Below are 20,262 nucleotides of genomic sequence, written 5' to 3'. Positions count from 1 at the left end.
GTGAAATACAAATAAACATGCATATATATTAAATTAATTGACAAATCCAATTTAAATGTCCCAAACAACAAAATGGGACAAGAACCCCAATCAGCTACAAGGGAAACTAGTGCTCTTACAGCATATGTCCTATTACTGACCAATGATGAATTTACAACCAACTTCCTACATCCATAATATAGTTAGGTAGACTGTTTGTTAGAAGGAATAGCTAGCCTGTTACTACAATGCACATGTCCTACGTGAAAGAATGAAAGGAGTGATACATATTTATCATCAAACCATATTTAATCCAGACACATGTGGTCCATTTCAACAATAAAACAACTAATAAAACAAAAGTTAAAAATGCAAAGAACAAAACAAGAATGGGTGTATTTCATTTAGAGTTTAATAAAAAATAAAATACATTTTAGCTGTATATATATATATAAAGTAAGTTGGGCATGAGCTAATGGGTATCAATTTTTTACCATTGTGTTTGTGTGTATATTATTACATGGAATGTCTTAATTACACATTTTTGCTCTAATGATTTTTCTGTGCTATGATACTCGTCATAAATGGTTGTGTCGATTACTGACATGAGAGCGAAGGTGCGATGATTGTCTGAATGACATGCCACATATCTTGCACTCATAAGGCTTCTCCCCAGTGTGTATGCGCTCGTGCGTTTTCAGATCGGAGCGGTTCACAAACCGTTTGCCACAAGTCAGGCAACTGTACGACTTCTCTCCATGTCTCAGCATGTGAATCTTCAGCGACTTCTCTTCTACAAATTCTTTACTGCACACAATGCAGCTGTGAAGCCTTTCTCCTGAGTGCAGGCGTATGTGAGCGGCCGCCGATGCTTTGGACGCAAAGCGTTTGCCACAGACTCTGCAGGGAGACGGCTTTTCATCTGTGTGTTTAATCTGGTGATGATGGGTGAGTAGGTAACGATAGAGGAATGTTCTACCACACTGTAAGCACTGGTGACGCCTCTTTGTGTGAATAACACTGTGACGTCTGAGGCCTTGCTCATCAGGAAACGTCTTCCCACACCTGTCACAGACAAAAGGTCTGTCCATGTGGACTCTCTGGTGGTGCAGCAGAGCAGAGCTTTGCTGGATGTTTTCTGAACTGGGTTGAGGTGCTTCCAGATCCACCTGGCGACGGTATACTGATTTTGACTTCCTAGCACTTATCCTTCTAGGCTGATCTTGATTAGTCTTTTGAAGTGATCTCATGCTCTGCTGATCTATTTCACAGTCAACATACTCTGTTTTTGTTATAGCTACATCCTCCGAGCAACGATTACGCTTGTCCAATGTGTGGATAAGAAGGTGACGTCTGAGGCCTTTCTTGTCGAAAAAAGCCTTCCCACACTCTTCACAGACGAAGGGTCTCTCCCCTTTGTGGACTCTTTGGTGGTGCAGCAGAGAAGAGGCACTACAGAGGACTCGGCCGCACACCTTACACTGGTTCTTGTGTCTGTGGTTCCTGCCAGGTTGGTTCTTGTAAGATTTGTTCCTGCTATGCTGTCTGAAACTCTTGTCTGTTTTCTTGTAGACCTTTGTGGCAACATAGCAAGTGGAAGCACTTGGTTCATTTGATTGCGGGATATTCTCTGGACTGGGTCGAGTAGTTTCCAGATCCACCAGCCGACGATATACTGACTTCCTAGCATTCAACTTTCTAGACTGATCTTGATTGACCCTCTGAAGTGATATCAAGCTTTGCTGATCTAGTTCACAGTCAGCTGGCTCTGTTTTTGGTGTAGCTGCATCCTCTGGCTGCTGATTACTCTTGCCCAATGTGTGAATAAGTAGATGACATCTGAGGCTTCTATCATCAGGAAAAATCTTCCCACACCTGTAACAGACACTGTCTCTCTCCGCTCTGTGAACTTTCCAGTGATGCTTCAGAGCAGAGGCACTGCTAAGAACAAGCTCACACACTTCACACTGGTTCTTTTGTCTTTTGATCATGTCAGGTTGTTCTCTGTCATTTTCATGTTTGTCAAGCTGGTTTCTGCTAGGTTGCTCGGAATTCTTCTCTGTTTTCTGGGGAATCTTTGTGGGAACATGACATGTGGGTTCACTGGTGTCATTCCTTTGCTGGGTATTTTCTGCACGAAGTTGAGGCGTCTCCTGATCCACCAACCGACGGTATACTGACTTTGACTTCCTAGCACTTAACCGTCTAGGCTGATCTTGAAGTGTATTTTGGTGTAATCCCAAGCTTTCCTGATCTATGTCACTATCAGCTGGCTCTATTTCTAGAGTAGCAACATCCTCCGAGGACTGAGGCTTGCCCAATGTGTGAGTACGCAGATGACATTTGAGGCTTCTATCATTGGGAAAAATCTTCCCACACCTGTAACAGACACTGTCTCTCTCTGCTCCGTGAACTTTCCAGTGATGCTTCAGAGCAGAGGAACTGCTGAGAACAAGATCACACACTTCACACTGGTTCTTTTGTCTTTTGTTTGTGCGATGTTGTTCTTGGTCATTTTGATTTTTATCAATCTGGTTCCTGTTAAGCTGCTTGGAACTCTTCTTGCTCGTTTCCTTGTGAACTTCAGCAGGAGCAAGGCGTGTGGGGGAAATGGCGTCATTTGCTTGCGGGATATTTTCTGAACTGGGTTGTGGGATTTCTAGATCCACTGCACGGCGGTATACTGACTTTGACTTCCTAGCACTTAACCTTCTGGGCTGATCTCCATAGCTCACTTTAGCTACATCCTTTGGTGCAGCAGATATGCTTCCATCGGTTGCATCTCTCTGGGAACTGTATGATGTAGGTGTGGGTGGTTGCAGCAGCATGACAGGCTTTTCCTCCACTCTGTCAGGCAAAGGGTCTACAGAGGCATGGAAATCCTGTAAAGGATTTAATTTTTGGCTTTGTAGAGTTTCAGGTGCAGATGGCTCTTGCACAGACTGAGGTGGGGACGCAGTGTGATTATGGGTAGATGTGGCTGTGGGATTATCTGTAAGGCCCTGGCATGGAGACAGCCTGCCTAAAAACAGTCCAGTTTCTTGATTCATAATTGGGGCCTCAATGTGCTGTACCAGAATGGGCCTTGGCTGGTTGTCTGCAAGCTTCGGCAGGAGACACGCAGGGGTGTAATCACACATGTCTGGCTCCTTCAAAATACACAGAAAAAGACAGACAGACACACAGAGATCAACACAGTGAATAATTGTTCTTTTACTATGGGGTAAAATGCATTTTATGCTGAGTATTCTAATATATCATTGTATAAATTATAAATTAAGTTATATAGATTAAATTAAGTCTTATACACTGTATTTACAAGTTGTGTACTAAACAGAACAACTAACCTCTGGCTTAATAAAAAGCAATGTAAATTGTTGGTTTTCATCCTGCAGGAAACCTGGGAATAGATCTGAAAGTCTGTTTTTGTCTATATCTTCATGTTGTGCAGAGCTGTTGGACTCCTCCACCAGGGTGGGTGTTGCTGTCAAAGGAGAAAATAACTATTACACAACTGCCTTAATTTTAGTCGCACTGAGGACAACAGCATCCCTTACTGGAGGTGTTGGGAGGGAGGTTTGCTTAACACATAATGTGCAGCTATCTTAAGAACTGGCCACCATTACAAACACAGCTAAAGTAAAGTGTACTACTGTATATACTATAATGTATACTTTAATGTATAGTGTACAGTACTAAGTCTATTATAAACTATACTACTACACTACAAAAACATTAGGACACCTGTCCTTTACACCTATAGGGTTTTTGTGGAGGGAAGGGGCGGGGGGTACCATGTGTTTCATGTATGTCTATGTAAAAATCTTTGTGTATGTATCACCGATGCTCCTTGTGTGACCAAGAGCTAACTTCTCTTGTGAGAGAGACAATTAAATACTTACTTAGGAACTTTTATGACACCCTATTCTTTCACACAAGCTCACGACACAGACCACTCAAAAAAACACACTATAATTTTGGAGGTGCAAAAAATAGAGTTTTGATTAATTTGACTATCACTTAACTTCGAAACAGGCACCTAACTTTGGATAGACAATATCAATATTTCATAGGAGTGATTAAAATCTGAATCTAGCCTGGAGTAACTCAACATTAGGCACCTTACGATATGTTTAGTCAAATAGCTCATTATAGTTACCAAAATGATAGCCAATGAGCCAGACGTGAACACACATGGATGGCTATAAAACTGTGCTTTCATTATACAAATAAACACAACAAAATACTTTATACCCTTGACCCCTTTCTATGTGATATCAATGGTGATTCAGCTTTTGTTTGCACCTCCAACAGCATGGCATAACGCCTACAAATGCCCATATGTTTGTGTCAACGAATAGTAAATGCAGGCATAGAAAGCTATAACAACTCTTCTCAGAAGGCTTTCCACAAGATTTAAGAGAATGTTTGTGGGAGATATAAGAGCATTTGTGAGGTTAGGCACTGATTTTAGATGAGAAGACCTGACAATCTCCATGAGCTCATCCCAATTTTGGTGTTTCATGAGGTTGAGATCAGGGATCTGTGCGGACCAGTCAAGGTCTTCCACACCAAACTCATCCAACTGTGTCTTTATGGTTTACCATGTTTGAAATTCACTGAGCTCTTCAGAATGGCCCATTGTTTCTCATGTTTGTGAATGCAGACATGAGGTACTTTAATTTATTTGCCTGTGGCAAGTCTGAATGAAACAAATGAATTAAATTATAAAGTGTCTCGAGGTCAATACTTTTGTCCATGGTATATTTGCAGTAGTTTTTATCCAAACCGTCACATATTAGCTAGGCATGCCAGAGACCTGACACTGTAACCACAGACCCCCACAATCTCCAACATGTGCTGTCTTCACATCACAACTAGCAATCCAGTATCAATCCAGTATCAAGAGATGCATTTATCAGTATGCAAGTTGGCCAGCATGACATGGATATGACCATAGCCATGGGAAGTAGGGGTGCTCTGCAGGAAAGCACGCGTATTTATATGTCATACCACTCACGATCAGAAAAAAAAGAAGCTCTCCGTCCCCCTGTCTATTATTCTATTATGCACTAAAAAATGTTAGGCCTACATTAGACCTGGGAGATCTAAACAAAAACTAAACAAATTAACAAAACAAATCTGAGGGAGATATCCTATGACGCTAGCTTTATGGTACGACAATATGCCATATTAAGTAGGCTAGCTGAATATTACCGTGAGTTTCCCAAGGAGCTGAACACGGGCCGCCTCAATCTTCAGCTTAAAATGATGCATAGTGTTATCGGGGAGTCTCGGTATACCACGGTGAAAGGTGGCATGCATGGATATTAAGTAAGCTCCATCCACAAACAAGAGCTCTCTTCAGCGAGGTAGATGAACTTATTCATCTGTGTCTTTGCGTGCCTGTTTCAGTGGCCTCATCAGAGCGTTCTTTCTCTTCTTTTTGAAAGTGTAGGTTAAAGGTTAAAGGCTACACTGTGCGTTTATGATGTCAGCATTTGTTGTAGGCTATATTTGTGATATGTGGATCAATTTAATGTAGGCTAGCCTATGAAAATTGCGTTGTGTAGGCCTATGTTATGCATATGTTTTGAGTCAATGTGTTCTGTCTAATATGCTGTGCGATAGGGTCTTTAGCCTGTTTTGACACCCATGTCAGAAGCGTCAATAATTATTACGTTTTATTAATGTTGGTGTTCAACAGTTTTATATTTCTCGTGTTTACCGTCGATTTCGGTGCAAGGCTACAGCAACTTTGTTACCGTACTAGTGTAGCGTCAGATAGCAGACGGTTACTTTGTTTGCGTTAGTATCAATCTGTGGTTTGCGACATTTTGTCGCATTTTTTCTGTAGTGTAGCCATAATGTTCTTGACAGTGATGTATGCCTGTGCTGTGTGTCATGCAATGCCAGTATGCTGTTGTCCATTAACAGAGAAAGGCGTTTAAATAAAATACAATAACTGTTTTTAACACCCCCCCCCCGGACTACAGCACCCCCAACCAAAACTCACTTCCCACGGCCCTGGATATGACCTTCGCAATGTTAAATATCATGCATTTCTGACTCCATTGTGGTTACAATGTTTAACTAAAAATCTGTGACAACTAACCAACCATGTTACATTAGTGACATGATAAGCTAATGAGCGGCTAGCTAAAGCCTTTTAACTAGAAGTGGCTACAGAAACTGGAGTTAACTTTCATCAGCTAAGCTTACTTACCACATTGTACGCCTATATCTCGTTTGCATGGATTTCCTTGACAGTTTGGTATGCATCCTCCCTGTTTTGAGCAAATAGTAGCATTATCTGTAACTTTATCGTTCTGTTTTCTTATCCACGTGAGCTCTGTTTTCATTTCATGCATTGCGCTCTCGAAAAGTTTTGTCGTTTCAGTAACCGCAGAATGTAAAATATTCTTCATGAGAGCTGCAAACTGACGCTGAAAATCTTCAGAATTTCCCATTATTATGTTTAGCAAGTTTACAGTGACCACATTCCTGAGCTTAGACCGCACGATTTCGAATTCGTTATCGTTCGTTGTTGATCTCCACTTCCGGCTCTTACTTCCGGTCAATGGGCAATCTGCAGTTGAGGTTGTCGTCAAAATAAAGGTGCAAGATCTTTGAAATGTTTCTGATGTAGAGAAATCTAATCTCTCCTTTACTTTTTTATTTTATTGTTTTGTGTGTGGAATAGGCCATGTATCGCCCTTAACTAACCCCTTCTCTAGTTTCGCCAGAGCCCGTCCTATTCTGGTTGTCTGGTTTCGCTTATTAGACATTCTCTGGCTAGGTTAACAATTAATTTTGCTAGGGGAACTGCGCTGAAAGATCTAACCGGATCTATCCATAGGATCTATCTAACCCCCACTGGAGGTCGCTCTGACCAGAGAGTAGGAACATTCGGGCTCTGCTCTGACTGTGCATTAGCTGACAACTTCCTGTTATCATTCCATCCATGCACCTCCTACAGCAACTTGAGGAAACATGGCAGAGTTGAATCGACAACTACAAGAGTACTTGGCGCAGTCAAAAGGTGCAAAAACTATATCTCAGTCCAGTTCTAGCACAACAATAGACATAGATGAATCGGCGTCAGTTCCCGGGAGTTGGTTTGGGAAGTGGTCAAGTCCATTTTCCAATTCTAGTAGCCGCGGATCTACAGGCCAAGGGACAAGCAGCGGATTTTCCTGGCCATGGTCCTCCGAACCAGACCCTTGTTTGCCGGGTATGAGCCGTTCGCAGAGGCTCATTGCTTTTGGGACCTGTATTTTCTTCTCGGCTTTGTGCTTTGGACTCTCAGCCTTGTATGCGCCTTTACTCTTGCTGAAAGCACGGAAGTTTGCGCTTCTTTGGTCTCTGGGCTCCCTTTTTGCTCTCCTCGGAGCAGCAATACTGCGAGGACCAAGCAAGCTCATCGCAACACCGACGCCAGGAGCAGTTGTTTACCTCTGCTCTCTAGGAGGTACTCTCTACGCGGCGCTCAGCCTCCATAGCACAATACTCACAGCACTGGGAGCAGCCTTTCAGATAGCCGCAATCGTGGGTTATGTGGTTGCCTTGTTGCCTGGTGGGACTGCAGGCATGCGGTTTGTTGGTGGAATGGCAGCGTCAGCCATCAAAAGAACTGTAACCGGCAAAACCATGCCAATCTGACCTATTTTTAATATGAGGTTGTGGACTAATTTGGAGGATGCGTACCGTGCGCTCTGATCTAAGCTATTTTGGATGGCACTTTGGGACTCTTTTCAAAGCCCTATATCGCAGGGAAACAACGCCGATGTCTAGACCTAAATAACCTATTTTCTCATAGCAACTTGTAATACCCTTGCGCTACTGTACTGACTCTGGGGCAATTTCCACTTATTAAAGGGACCATGTTTTGAAAAAAGTGTGACCAGCATGTTAGACCTACGGACTTGAATCCTGTGCAAGAACTGTAGAAACTGTGATGTCTCCTTTTAAGTGACATTCCATAAACTATTAAAACTGCATTTCCTGAAGGGAAGGGAACTTTCGTTTGAACCATTAGGCCTACCTACATGTAGCCTTACCATTGACAAGGCCGCCAATGTGAAAACGAGTTGAATCTCAGTGTGGTGACCTTTTGAGAGCATGTTGATATAATAAAGACTGCAATGATCAGTTTCTGAAAAATGCCTCCGCAATCACTCGAAGTGAAATGCTGTAATCTAAATTCATGAGTTATTTACTGTTTGTATTAGACTTAATTGTCTGTGCCTAAGCTTCCTGATGTTTTTCTTTGAATTGTTGTAGCTGACCTGGTTTAAATAATATAATCTTTCAGCACCATCTCAGTATATGCAGTTAGGGTTGCTGAATACTGGAGTGAGAAAATAAAGTTAGTTTCAGAATGCTGGTCTTACTTGTGCATACATTCTGTTGCCCACTCAAGGGGAAAATAAACCACTAGATATATGCTTGAAATAATTATGTTGTACTTCATGGTGGAGTAGGAAGCCAAAGAAAATTGAGTGACATGACTCATTTCAGTAAAAAATGAAGACTTCCCCAAACAGACCTGTATGGCATTTCTGGTTTGCTTTACCAAACTCTGTGACACATCAACAGAGGTGTGTTCCTCTACATCGACAAGTCTATTTTCACTCAGAGGGTAGAAAGCACCTTATTCACTGTTAAACTATGCTTTTCATGATGTGCGTTCATTTGATTATAATTCATCATACACCACTGTTGTTTACCTCCTCATCTTTGGGTCAAAGTTCTCATTCTTTGTGAACATGTAGAAAAGGGCTATCTTGCAACAAACGTACTCAACACTCTGTTGATTAGGGCAGCTGGAGCTGGACTTTGTCCTCTTTTTTTTTGTCTTTGAGTGGAATTTGAAATGTCGTTGAAGTCATTAAATACAATCTTAAGTTTTTTTTTACCTTATCATAACATTTCCAAAATCATTTTGATGGCACATAACCGCATAACATGAGGAACGACACTTCTGCCATTGTCTGAGCGGAGATTACCAACCTAGCAACTTTCTGTGTTTGCTGCCCCCCCGAATCAAATGGAAAAGAGCTGCTATGCTACAGGAATTCGGAGGTCTCTTTCTACAGACTGCTGTGCATTCCCTCTATATTATATCGGAGTTATGTTCATACTTTGTTGCAAAAGACACATATTTAGTTTGTTTTATTATTCTTCAGTATGTTTTTCACAACTTTTGTACTACAAGACTCAATCTGATCTGCGGCAAATTATTTTAAAACCTAACAGATTGAGTTAAGACTTGAGCACTACTGAAAATGTTATATTGCTCTGACAATCCAATTACATTGTTGACTATTTTCTACATGTGCAGTCGTACAATAGGTGATGTCCTGCAAGGATGAAGTGAACTGCTTTTATGTAAGGCGCTTGCAGAATGCCTACCGGTTCTCATTCAATCTTTTCTTCTTCACTTAACTTGGTGAAATCTTAATTAAGCATCCACTATAACATAAGAATGCAATGCATAAAAGGGTGCAAAAATGTGAACTCATCTTTCTCCATCTCAGAGGAACATGTTTGTATATTCCATGTGTGTTTGCAGCTAACAGATGGATTGTCTTCAATGATGAAACATTACCATTTTTATCTGGTGACATACACACAACAAAAAACCAGACTGATGAATTTATACAAATTTTGCACAAATTCTATTGTCTCATACAAAAAAACGATGACAATCTCTTGACAAACTGTACATTTAGAAACAAAGCCAGCAGCCTCGATTCTCATGAGTGGCCTGGTAATGTTACAGAATAATTTTGTTCCATTATTTTACACAAAAAGGAAAATTTGAACAGAGTCCCCAGCTGGGACAGAGTGGCTAGAGGCCGTTTTCAGAATTTTCATTTCATGTTCAGCCTGGAAGTCATTTTTCCTCCGGATGGACATGGCTCGGGCCAGAGATGGAGGTCTGAAGGGTCCACATCAGTCCAAGGAGAAGGTGGCTGGATTAGAGCACCAGGCAGCCGGCAGCTGGTGGGGGCACGCTGAACAGTGACTGGCACGTGAGCTGTGCCGTGCTCTGCATCATACACAAAGTTCTGACACGAAAGAACCCATTGTGTGACTGACCGACATCAGAGCACCACACCATTTAGGCTCACTCATCCATAACCAACCAGCTGAAAAACCCATACACGCACACAGAAAAGAAAAAAGAAAGAAAGACAAACAAAAGGACATGGAGCCATCAGTCCAACAGCTAGAGTGAGGGGTGCACATTGTCCAGAGGTCTGTGGCAGACATCCACTCCTCTCTGAGAGAGCAGTGGACTTCAGCTTTTCACTTCATTCAGTCACCACGAGTAGGCCCAAGGAGCCCAGCAGTCCGACACACCCATCACCTCACGTGAGGAACCGGCCAGAGTGAAAAGTTAGGGCCACGCCCATCACGTTGCCGGGGAAAGGGAAACGTCATATGTCCAATAAACACCCTTTCTCCTACCCGTGGTCAGAGCCCTGGGCGTCTGTGGTGTCCGGGAGTCTTGCGGGCTCCTCTCAGCGCCGTCCACTCCTCCGTCCTCAGGGGCCCCGGGCTCTCGCCGTCCTATCGACCGCGGCCGCCCCGCATGGACCCGCGGCGTGTGGTTGGTCCCGAGCCGGGGCCGCCTCCGCCCCTGTCTGAGCCGCCTCCCCGGCCCCAGCCTCCTCGGCCCCCTCGCCCCGGGGGCCCGTAGCCACCCTCTTCTCGTGGGGGCGGTCGACCTGAGAATCAGCAAATTAGTCACCAATTACAGATGTAACGGTATGAAAATTTAACATGACTAGTCAACAGAATAGCATAGTGTCTTGTCATAAAAGTGGTGTGGCTCCTTTAAGAGAAAAAGGCTCCCTTTTTTTTACTTGGTGCGTGTTAGTGCAGAGGGAGTGAGAAAACGCATGCATGCAAAACTAATAGGAAGTTAGATTGGCTGGCGACTGAGGTAAAGTTAGTGAATTGTTGAAACTAAATAAAGCTGCAACTCCTTTGACTGAAGCTATATCTTGTGCATGCCTGTTGCTCACAACTAGCCTACCATAAGGGAGAGCCGGGATGATCTAAACACTTTTTAATTGAACGTAATTTACAAAAAGATCGGGCCACACTGAAAGTTAATATTTTGTCACTAGCGACCTTCATCTGTCCTCTGTCAAATATATTCAGCATTTTCAGCTCTAAACAAAACCGTTCAGGAATTATTTCAATAAAAGCGTAATGTGAGTAATGTTTCATTTGTCCCTTCTGGTTGGGATGAATGAAGCAGGCATGGGTGACAAGAAAAGCCTAGGCTACAGTTTAAACTAGCCTATGTAAAGTTCCGACAATTTCAATATTTTACAACATATCGTGAATGAATGGCTGTCACAAGTTGTCGCAGTGGCCTAGTAGATGCCACAAGTGTTTATCACAACAAACTTTCAAGATGCAATAGGCAACTGTGCATTCATAGACGAATGGTAAAAAGTTAAAACGTTCAAAAGTGTTATGCCACTTGTCCTATACATTTGGTAGATTCAACAGAGAACCATTTCTGTGAGAGTAGGCCTGTGAAAATGCACCACAGATCCACACATATAGCTAGGTTTATTTGTGTTTGCAGTCATCCTGAGATATGCGTAGCAGTGGCACATGATTTGAAACACATAACAAGCCCACGTTGCATGCTGCGCCTGTGCGCCTACTTTGGGGGACTCAGATGATGCTGGGAAGAATTCCACACAGGTTTTCCGGTAATTGAGATAATTAAAATCAAAACGGTAATTGTTATCGTCGAGAACTTGATCATGGTTTATCGTTACACCGGTAACCGTTACATCCCTATCACCAATACAGACTACCGGGTCATTCCATGTCTAATCAGACAGAACCCAATTTTTTTTCCAGTTTTTTTTTTTTGTTCAATTACAATATTTTTGTGTTTTTTTCCCCACCTGCATTCTTAAAAATGCCTTATTTTGGAAGCCAATACTTTATTAACCTGCCATTATTTTAAACCTCCAAACATATGAGCAAGACAATATTAAGGATAAACCTAAGTGGCAATTGCATTTGGGGTAGCCAGTAGGAAAAGGAACATTTATGTGGGGGCGCGTCTCCCTCACCTGCTCCTCGGTCCTCTGGCCCGGCCCCGGGAGAGTCCTGCTCGTTGGAGCCCGGGCCGTCATGCCACGGACGCTTTCGTGGTGGCAGGGACGCCATATCCATGCCCTGCAGAGAGCCAGAGCGCTCTCGGCCAGCAGGCGATGGGCTGTCGTGGTGATCCTGACGTGGCCCATCTCTGTAGCCCTCATGACCTACATGAACATCCACACGCACACAAACGCACACCCAAACACATACATACCACACAAATGCACATACACACACAAATCAAACATGCCCACACAAAAACGCACACACATCCAGCCGGAACACACACACAAGATGGTTTTCAATTCCATAGGACTTGGTAGCCAAAAAAGCAATGCAACACAAGGAGCAACATCAGTATACACAGGTAGAGAGCAGAGCACTCCATACTCCAAGGGTGAACCCTGTGTCTCAGTAAAGCACCAGCATAAGCACAAACTATATGATACAGGCCTATCTTAACCAACACCCTCTCTTATCTAGCCTTATCTACACTACCTTATCTATGCATCAACACTCCCCTACATTACTACACTACCCACCCTCCCCAAAAGGAAAAGTTAGCTGTCTTTAGCACTCACACTATGGCACACAGCACAAAGCCCTTAGCATTTAGGTTTACCTGGGTCTCTACCCCCTTCCCAGCCCTCTTGGTTTCTTCCTCCCTCATAGTGAGGGGGATACTCGTCAGGGGTGGGGAGCAAGCCCTTCCTTCCACCTCCTGAGAAGAAAGATGACCCGTTAAGAATGTGCCGCTACACTCCGGGCCACTGAAGGCAAGCAAACATGCAAAAGTACAGAAGGGAGCTATGAGGGGATGGGAGGAGAAGGGAACCAAAAAACAAAAAAAGAGAACGCGGAGTGGAGTTAAAAAGTTATTGTGGCACGAGTTAGATACAGGTGCTGGTGTTAAGGACACCTGTGGCCCAAGGCTTTATCCCCGGACTTAAACACCGGTGCGTAGCCTTGGTGTTGTGTTTCCGGAGCTGTAACATCGGGGACATTAGCTAATAATGCTAGAAACTTCTAAACAGTGCTTTGCAACTACACCACGAGCATCCGTAAAATGAATTACAAGGACATTTAAACAAGTCATGAAATGGTAAGAAGCAGTATCCTTCATTCTTTTAAAAAGTTTTTATATATCTGTAGATCGTTTTTCTTCACAAATATAAGCAAATAAGCAAACTTCTATTGCTAGGCAACCCTAAACAAATGCTAGCGGTCTGTTAAAATGTCTCCGATTTTATTGATGCATCGTATTCAATTCCAAAAGTCCTCGGTTCAGCCCCAATTCGGCCCTGCCCTACTCCAGGGTCGACCTGAGGCCTCAATAGAGGAAGTCCGAGGCTTTACCCCAGACACCGGGGTTTTACCCCATAGTGGAAAAGGGCCAATGGTAGCCCTTTCCTGCGTGATTTCCTAGTGAAGGGGTGAAGGAGGAGGAGGAGGAGAGGTCACAGAGGATCTAGAGTGCAGTTTGTGGTGTTTGTGGACTGACCTCCGCGGGGTGGTCCTCCTCCGCGTGGCCGACCTCGTCCTCGACTCTCCCAGCCCTGGCCAACGTCCTCCTGGGCTTCGAAGCCCTCCTCGCCTCCGTACTCTTCAGGGAAGCCCCGGCCACCGCGCCCCTGGGGGCCTCCTGGTCCTCCCCGCCGGAACCTGTGCACAAGAGCAGCCGCACCCCGCTTAGAAAACTTCACAACTTCACACAGCAAAAAGAAAGAAGGGGGATTTAATTGTGCCTTGAACTGGAAATTAGGAAGCTGTTCGGTGTTTTAAATGATCAGTGATGACTGGTCTTGTTCCACACCTCCCCAAAATGTCAGGGTGGTGCAGCGGACTGGGAGAACTACGAGTGTAAATTAAGACTGGGCAGTGCAGGATGTGGTTTAGTGTGTCTCAAAAGAGGAGTGCTAGCGTTCAGTGAATGAAGGACTGGGGTAAAGCAGTCTTTTTCAAACAACTGACCCGTCATCTCTGCCTCTCCTTCTCGGCTCAAACTCTTCCCCAGGGCCCTCATAGACATCAAACCTGCAGACCACAAAGCGGTCAGTGACATTCAGCACATGTGCCGTCCTACGTGTGTCTATGTGCGTGCTTGTGTGACATTAGCAGATGAGTAGCACAACAGGATCACAGGACCCCCTCATGACTGTGACACACTCCAAATCATCGTGGCCTACGAGTGGAAACAGAAGAGAGCGAAGTATGCAAGCTACCTGTCGTGACCCCTGAACTCGCCGTCGCGCTGGTACCTCTCCTGGCCCTCCCAGTTCCCCGAGGCTCCCCCGCGGTGACTCCTGGGGTCGCCCTGGTACTCAGAGCCCCCTCTCCTCCAACCCTCGTCCGCACCGCGCCCGTGGAAGCCGCCGTCGGAGCCCTCAAACTCGGGTGGGCCGCGCCGGCCCTCCCTGGAGTCTCCCCAGTACGGGCCCCCTCCATCAGGGCCGTGGCCAGGACCCCCTGGGCCTCCGGGCCCCTGGCGATCAGGCGGCGGACCCAAGTGGTGGTTGGGAGGCCCCCGGGAACCATCTCCTTGGGAGAAAGGGATCGAACAATAGGAAATAGGAGAAGTGACAAACTGGTTACTTTTGTCCATTACAACCATGTACACATGTCTAGACAGACTAAGGAACACAGGACAAAAACGAAGGAGTTCCACGGAGCTTCATTGTCTTTACCATTGGGTCCTTGCTGTGCCATTCCATGCATCATTGACTGTGGACCGGGATTCTGTCCTCCCTGAAAAACACAATTTACATATATGATACCAAGACACAGATGAGCAACGACTGCAATTACTATAGCTATAGAAGACGTTTATACACATGGCTATTACTTTGAGGCTCTGGCTTACTTTCCCATGACTGATTACCTGATTGAACTGTCCTGGTTTACCCTGCTGCATGTATGGGGGTGGGCCCTGCATGTTTCCAGGAGGTCCTTGCATGTTCCCGGGAGGGCCCTGCATATTCCCAGGGGGTCCCTGCATGTGACCTGGAGGTCCCTGTCCATGCATTCCCCCAGGGGGAGGTCCTGGCATGTTGCCCATGCCATGCATGTTGCCCATTCCTGGGCCGGGCATGTTGCCATGAGTCCTGGGTGGACTGGCCATTGGAGGCCCCATCATGCCGCCCATCATGTTACCGTGGGGCGCTGGGCCCCGCATGTCCTGGTGCATCATGCCTCCCTGTGGTGGCCCCTGACTGTCTCGGGGCCCCATGCCCCGTGGAGGCATCATGCCACCAGGCGGGCCCTGCATCCCACCGGGGGGAGGCCCCTGCATCCCCCGCGGGCCGGGAGGCATGCCGTGGGGCCCCTGAGGGCCCATGTTCCTGGGGGGCCCCGGATGCCTCTGCATGCCCTGGGGGCCATGAAAGTCTGGAGGTCCCATCATGCCCTGCGGAGGGCCCTGTGGCCCTGGAGGCCCCATGTTGGGGCCCTGCGGCATGAAGGGACCCTGCATTCCCCCTGGACCCATGGGGGGCATGTTGGGTGGGGGCATCTGCTGTGGGGGCATGTTCTGGGGAAAGCCTTGGGGAGGTGGTGGCATCGGTCCTCCCTGGCCGGGGAAAGGGGGCATTGCCCCAGGTTGACCACCAGGGGGAGGCATGCCCTGCTCGGACTGTAGCTGAGACATCCGTTCAATCTTCAGTTGCTGGGAAGAGGGTGGAAGAGGAGTCACATTAGAACCCAAGGGCTTCCATCATTATCACAAACACATAAAATAAATCAGGCAGTGAAGCATTCAATGTTTAGCATAAAATAAATATAATTAATGTTTATTGCATATTGAAATATTGTGTCTGTGTGTGCGTGTCTGTGTGTGCGTGTCTGTGGAATACTCACCTCCAGCAGCATTGGGTTAGTGTACTGTAGAGCAGCCATTTCCTGCTCTATTTCTGCCTGGGTCTTCTTTTTTCCATCTACCTTCTTCTCATCCTTCCTTTCTTTTGGCATCTCAGGAGTGGGGAGGGCAGGCACCTTGTTCTCTGACCAAGCCTGGCAGGGAGCAGAGTGTGTGGGAGCGTGTGAGAAATACCTCAGAGCAATGGCAGCAAGTGCAGCCGGACACAAAGAACCAAACAGAAACAGGCACCGGGGAGGGTTGGGGTTCTGGCACTCTTACCTGTTGAAACTGGGCTGGGATAGGTTTGGCGTAGGGCACTTTCTTCTGTGGAACTTTCTTCAGGTCCTTCTGCATGAGGTCCTCCATTCCCCAGTCCAGCCCTGGGATTGTCATCTCTGCCTCAGCCGCTGGTTCTTTATCTGAAGATGGCAAACAACAGCAGGTTAGCCTCTCTGGATTGGTCTAGGTATGGTCCAAGTTCTAGACTGACTACTGGCAGCACCATGAAAGTCAGAGGTGATTAAATGATTAAAGAAATGATGTGAGCCAACAGATACAGAGTAATGGCAATGTGCTTTAGTGCTTACTAGTCTGCTCCTGTTCCATGGCCACTTTCAGCTGCTCTGGGATTCCCATGCCAGGGATGGCAGCCAAGCTGTTGGGTTCATTGTCATCTGCAAACCCAATGAAAACCAGGTTAGGCACCATACACCCACAGTCCATGTACCTTCAGCGATACCTCTGTCAAACACACTCACCGTACTCCACGCCATCCTCTGACATCCCTGGTAACAGGTTCAGATTGTACCGGTCGCGCATTTTGTCTCCTGGGCGATTTCTGGTCCAAAATTTGCTGAAGACAAAAGAGACAATTTTAGGTCAATTTTACATCACTTGGTGGTTTACCAAGACTTCTCAAGAGTAGTTACTAGTAGATACTCATACTACCTATCAGTACAGTAAATTGCACTGCCTTCAGTGACTGAGTGCTTTATGCAGACCTACTGGGACTAACCTTGTATGGTCGTTGGAACCAGAGCACAGGATGTGACCGAGTGGGTGCCAGGCGAGACTCCAGATCATGCCTTCATGTGCCATCTCCATGCCACCAACTTCCTTCTCAACCCTGGCAACACACAAACACAAGTTTCAGTTCCAACAGCTATCTCAAGGCAACACACAATAATATAAAAAAGAACACCTTAAGCTATTCAAAAACAACACAAGAAGGACTGAGAAATGTTGATGAATAGTAAGATGAATAATGAGGTGAATTGTGTGTGGCTCGTGTTTATAGTACTCTTACCCTGCATTCCAGAAGAGCAGGGATCCATCTGAGCCCCCACTAGCAAACATTCCCTCATGAACAGGGTGCCAGGCCACAGCTACGGCAAGAAAAACACATTACAAGAACAGAATACAGCGCATTGGGATACCTTTTCATGAGCAGAGTCCAGTGTTTCCCATACATTGACTAATCTGTGGCGGGGCGCCACGAAATAAAAATCCGCCGGATGTCGAATTTAGCATGCTTAGCCTACTTACAGCTGCTTGTCAATTTCGTTGAAGGGCTCATTTTATTGACTGACACTGAATGTTTGCAAAATCCCGATGTAAATGGAAAAGTGTTTTCCAAAATTCAAAAGTGCTTGTCCCAAGGAGAAGTACGAACCTTTATTTTAACTATGTAGAAAACGTTATGAATTGCATCCACACATCAGCAGCCTTTCAACTGTGTTACAATTGTAAGGGTTCCCTCAAACGTCTTAAAGTGACAGGCACTCAATTAGACCTATACACTACCAAGACGATCTTAATCCCCCCCCCCCCCGTTGTCCAAGTCAGCTAGCGCCACAAATTGAATCCAATTCTGTGGGAAACACTGAGTCGCACACTGCAAAAAAACACACACTAGCCCCAGACATACCTGTGGCCTCTTTTTTATGGCCTCTGAAGACCTGCAGCTCCTCTTTCAGGTTCCGAATGTCGAAAAGCTTGCACAGGTGGTCACGCGACGCCGTCAAAAGCCAGTTGCCGTTTTGGTTCCACTTCACCTCCATCACGGTGTTCTTGTGGGCGTGACTGGAAAAACACGTCTAAATTAACAAACGGCTTAACAGAGGCTCCTACATACTCCATTTTGAATCCTCATGCTTCAAGACATTTTCAATCCTCTCTTTCGTTTTAATGACTTTGTTTTTACTTTCTTCTACTCTGGCATCTCATATGCTTGAAATGCTGTGACAAGCTTAGGAATTGCAGTAGACCATGACTAAACTTACAGCGTGGCCAAACTCTGCCCCGTCTTTGGGTCCCAAAATTTGATGGGCTGTTGGCTGTCTTTGCTTCCGGATACCACCAGCCCCTTGGTGGGATGCCAGTCCACACACTTCACATCTGCACCGTGACCTGGGAACCAAGAGAGGAAGACATGCTGCAGTTGTCTGTCTACGTTGGAAAGAGGCCCAGTACAGCCCAAACACTGCCCAGTGTTACAGAAAACCCACTGACAAGAGAAGAGCACAAATAGCAGTGCACATTGTTGGCAAACAGAATTAACTACTGAGCTTGTATTATTGGTAGATCATTTTAGCATGCGTAGATGTATTTCCAATATATTACTGATGCACATTTTTCATGTAATATCTACATTGCATCCAACTCATGAGGGTAGGGATCATTTCAATATACACCGCCATCTCAGACCACATACCAAGCCAATACTGTATGATGTAGTACAATACAGTACAATAGTATGCTGTGACAGAACAGCCCTGTATTTGTCAATATATGAACACATTTGTGCATATTGCTCCTAAATTTCACCTGGGATCAATACAGCATCAATCACAAGTGTGTGTGTGTGTTTGTGTGTGGGAGTGTGCATACATGACAGAGGGTGATGGGGACTGGCAAAAAATAACAATAACCCTGACATACTGGGAAAAAACTGATGTGTGACTATCAAGTAGTAAGATCCTAACAAGTAAAACAATTTTTTTTTGGTTTGTTTTTGCTTAACATCGCATACTTAAGAATAAATGGAGAGCGCATCAGTGGTTCAGCTTTTATTTATAACAAGTGGACAATATACTAGCCGTCATGCAAAAATTGCTTATTTTATGTCTGAGATAGCTGCGAACATTTGGCAACATGATAGACCACAGCACATTCCATATCCCCTAACAACGGAACAGTTGATCAGCTGAGTTGTGGCACAACATTTGCGGTGGGCTCCTGGAGTAGGAATTAGATGTAGCTTAACGTGGTATATTTCTTCTAGGCGAAGCTAGTGAGGGACTCACATGCCGGTCATAAAATGAATATGAGGCAAGGAAACATTGCTGAGGTGATCAAAGTGTATAAAAAAACGTCTTTTTGAGTGGGCCAATCCCAGAAGAAAACACTTAAAACATTTCCAAGAGGCAGCAAAACCACCACCTAAAATCAAAATGAAATGCTGCCCAACTGCATATCACAGCTGTGACCCCTATGACCCACTGGCCTAATTCACCTGCTTCAAAACCACAGAGAAGTCCTTTAAAGTCAATTTTATGAATTTCTGTTCCTTGCTGTAAACTAAACAGGTAACCAGAATATATGTTTTCTACTTGCATCTAATTTTGTGCCAAATGCCAAAAACTTTTCACCTGTTTCTCATCTCTATCAATACAGATCTGCCATCAGAAGTGGTTAACATATTTCAAAAATAAGTCACTGATTATTGCAACTCTCATCACATACAGCTCAATTTAATAATCAATTTCCTCAATGTCTCGACTACCTGATTAAGTGATACTTAATGACTATGAAAAGAGTAGCTCTAAAATTACCTGAAATCATTGGTTATATGTCACAGTACTCAGGAAAACACCTTAACAGTATGACAACCGCCAAAGACCATCTAACTGTACACACCGACATGTTGGATTAAACTTTGGTCAATTACATAAAGCCTCAATCAGATTAAAAAAAAATGCACAGCCTATCCTACTCAAAGTCTCTGAAAATTCATTCACATTTACATTTGAAAGCACTTGTGAGAGAGGTAAAGGATAGGCCTGGCACCTTCAATCTTTCAGTGATCAGATGACTGTTCATTATAGACACACTGACTGCTTCTTAAGAAGTTAATTAGTCATGGCACAGTTGCACAAGGAAATAAACTAAAATAACTTGTACAGGGAATATTTCACAATTGTACAAGCAAAAGAACTTCAACTTCACCATATTCAAGGCTACAGTCAAGTAGGTTCCACAATGGAAGATTACGCATCATTCCAGGTTTG

At 44.8% G+C, this 20,262-nt stretch overlaps 2 protein-coding genes and 1 long non-coding RNA gene across 6 annotated transcripts in view; 1 reads left to right on the top strand and 2 right to left on the bottom strand.

Annotated features, from left to right (window-relative positions):
* Positions 1–202: 202 nt before the first annotated feature.
* Positions 203–6,530, bottom strand: LOC143134226 (uncharacterized). Its single transcript, XR_012988609.1, has 3 exons — positions 6,206–6,530; positions 3,327–3,463; positions 203–3,128 (listed from the first exon to the last, which is right to left on the bottom strand). It is a non-coding gene; the product is annotated as an uncharacterized LOC143134226 (long non-coding RNA).
* Positions 6,531–6,822: 292 nt separating this feature from the next.
* On the top strand, positions 6,823–8,522 carry sft2d3 (SFT2 domain containing 3). The gene has a single exon (XM_076294416.1). The coding sequence runs from the start codon at positions 6,973–6,975 to the stop codon at positions 7,639–7,641; it is 669 nt and encodes a 222-aa protein (XP_076150531.1). The 5' UTR covers positions 6,823–6,972; the 3' UTR covers positions 7,642–8,522.
* Positions 8,523–9,580: 1,058 nt separating this feature from the next.
* Positions 9,581–20,262, bottom strand: part of wdr33 (WD repeat domain 33) — an 18,865-nt gene continuing 8,183 nt past the window's right edge. Inside the window, exons 8-23 of one of the 4 annotated variants that reach the window (XM_076294401.1) lie at positions 18,256–18,382; positions 17,901–18,055; positions 17,280–17,358; positions 16,989–17,099; positions 16,732–16,826; positions 16,561–16,647; positions 16,253–16,392; positions 15,973–16,125; positions 14,999–15,781; positions 14,805–14,865; positions 14,343–14,658; positions 14,092–14,154; positions 13,622–13,782; positions 12,743–12,841; positions 12,093–12,284; positions 9,581–10,715 (exon numbers count right to left, since the gene is read on the bottom strand). In XM_076294401.1, coding sequence (XP_076150516.1) covers positions 10,558–10,715; positions 12,093–12,284; positions 12,743–12,841; positions 13,622–13,782; positions 14,092–14,154; positions 14,343–14,658; positions 14,805–14,865; positions 14,999–15,781; positions 15,973–16,125; positions 16,253–16,392; positions 16,561–16,647; positions 16,732–16,826; positions 16,989–17,099; positions 17,280–17,358; positions 17,901–18,055; positions 18,256–18,382 — 2,780 coding nt within the window. In that variant the 3' untranslated portion in view covers positions 9,581–10,557. The remainder of the gene's footprint in view (positions 10,716–12,092; positions 12,285–12,742; positions 12,842–13,621; positions 13,783–14,091; positions 14,155–14,342; positions 14,659–14,804; positions 14,866–14,998; positions 15,782–15,972; positions 16,126–16,252; positions 16,393–16,560; positions 16,648–16,731; positions 16,827–16,988; positions 17,100–17,279; positions 17,359–17,900; positions 18,056–18,255; positions 18,383–20,262) is intronic. The other 3 variants (XM_076294402.1, XM_076294404.1, XM_076294403.1) reach the window with 3 other exon arrangements.

The sequence above is a fragment of the Alosa pseudoharengus genome, unplaced genomic scaffold, assembly GCF_046254945.1.
Source record: "Alosa pseudoharengus isolate Yale_2024_CS ecotype anadromous, Long Island Sound unplaced genomic scaffold, YU_APseudo_1.1 YU_APseudo_1.1_scf_2, whole genome shotgun sequence".
Lineage (NCBI taxonomy): Eukaryota > Metazoa > Chordata > Actinopteri > Clupeiformes > Clupeidae > Alosa > Alosa pseudoharengus.
This window is presented reverse-complemented; position numbering and strand designations above follow the sequence as displayed.

Coding starts and splice junctions, on each gene's coding strand:
- sft2d3 (XM_076294416.1), top strand. CDS start 6,973: ATGGCAGAGTTGAATCGACAACTACAAGAGTACTTGGCGCAGTCAAAA.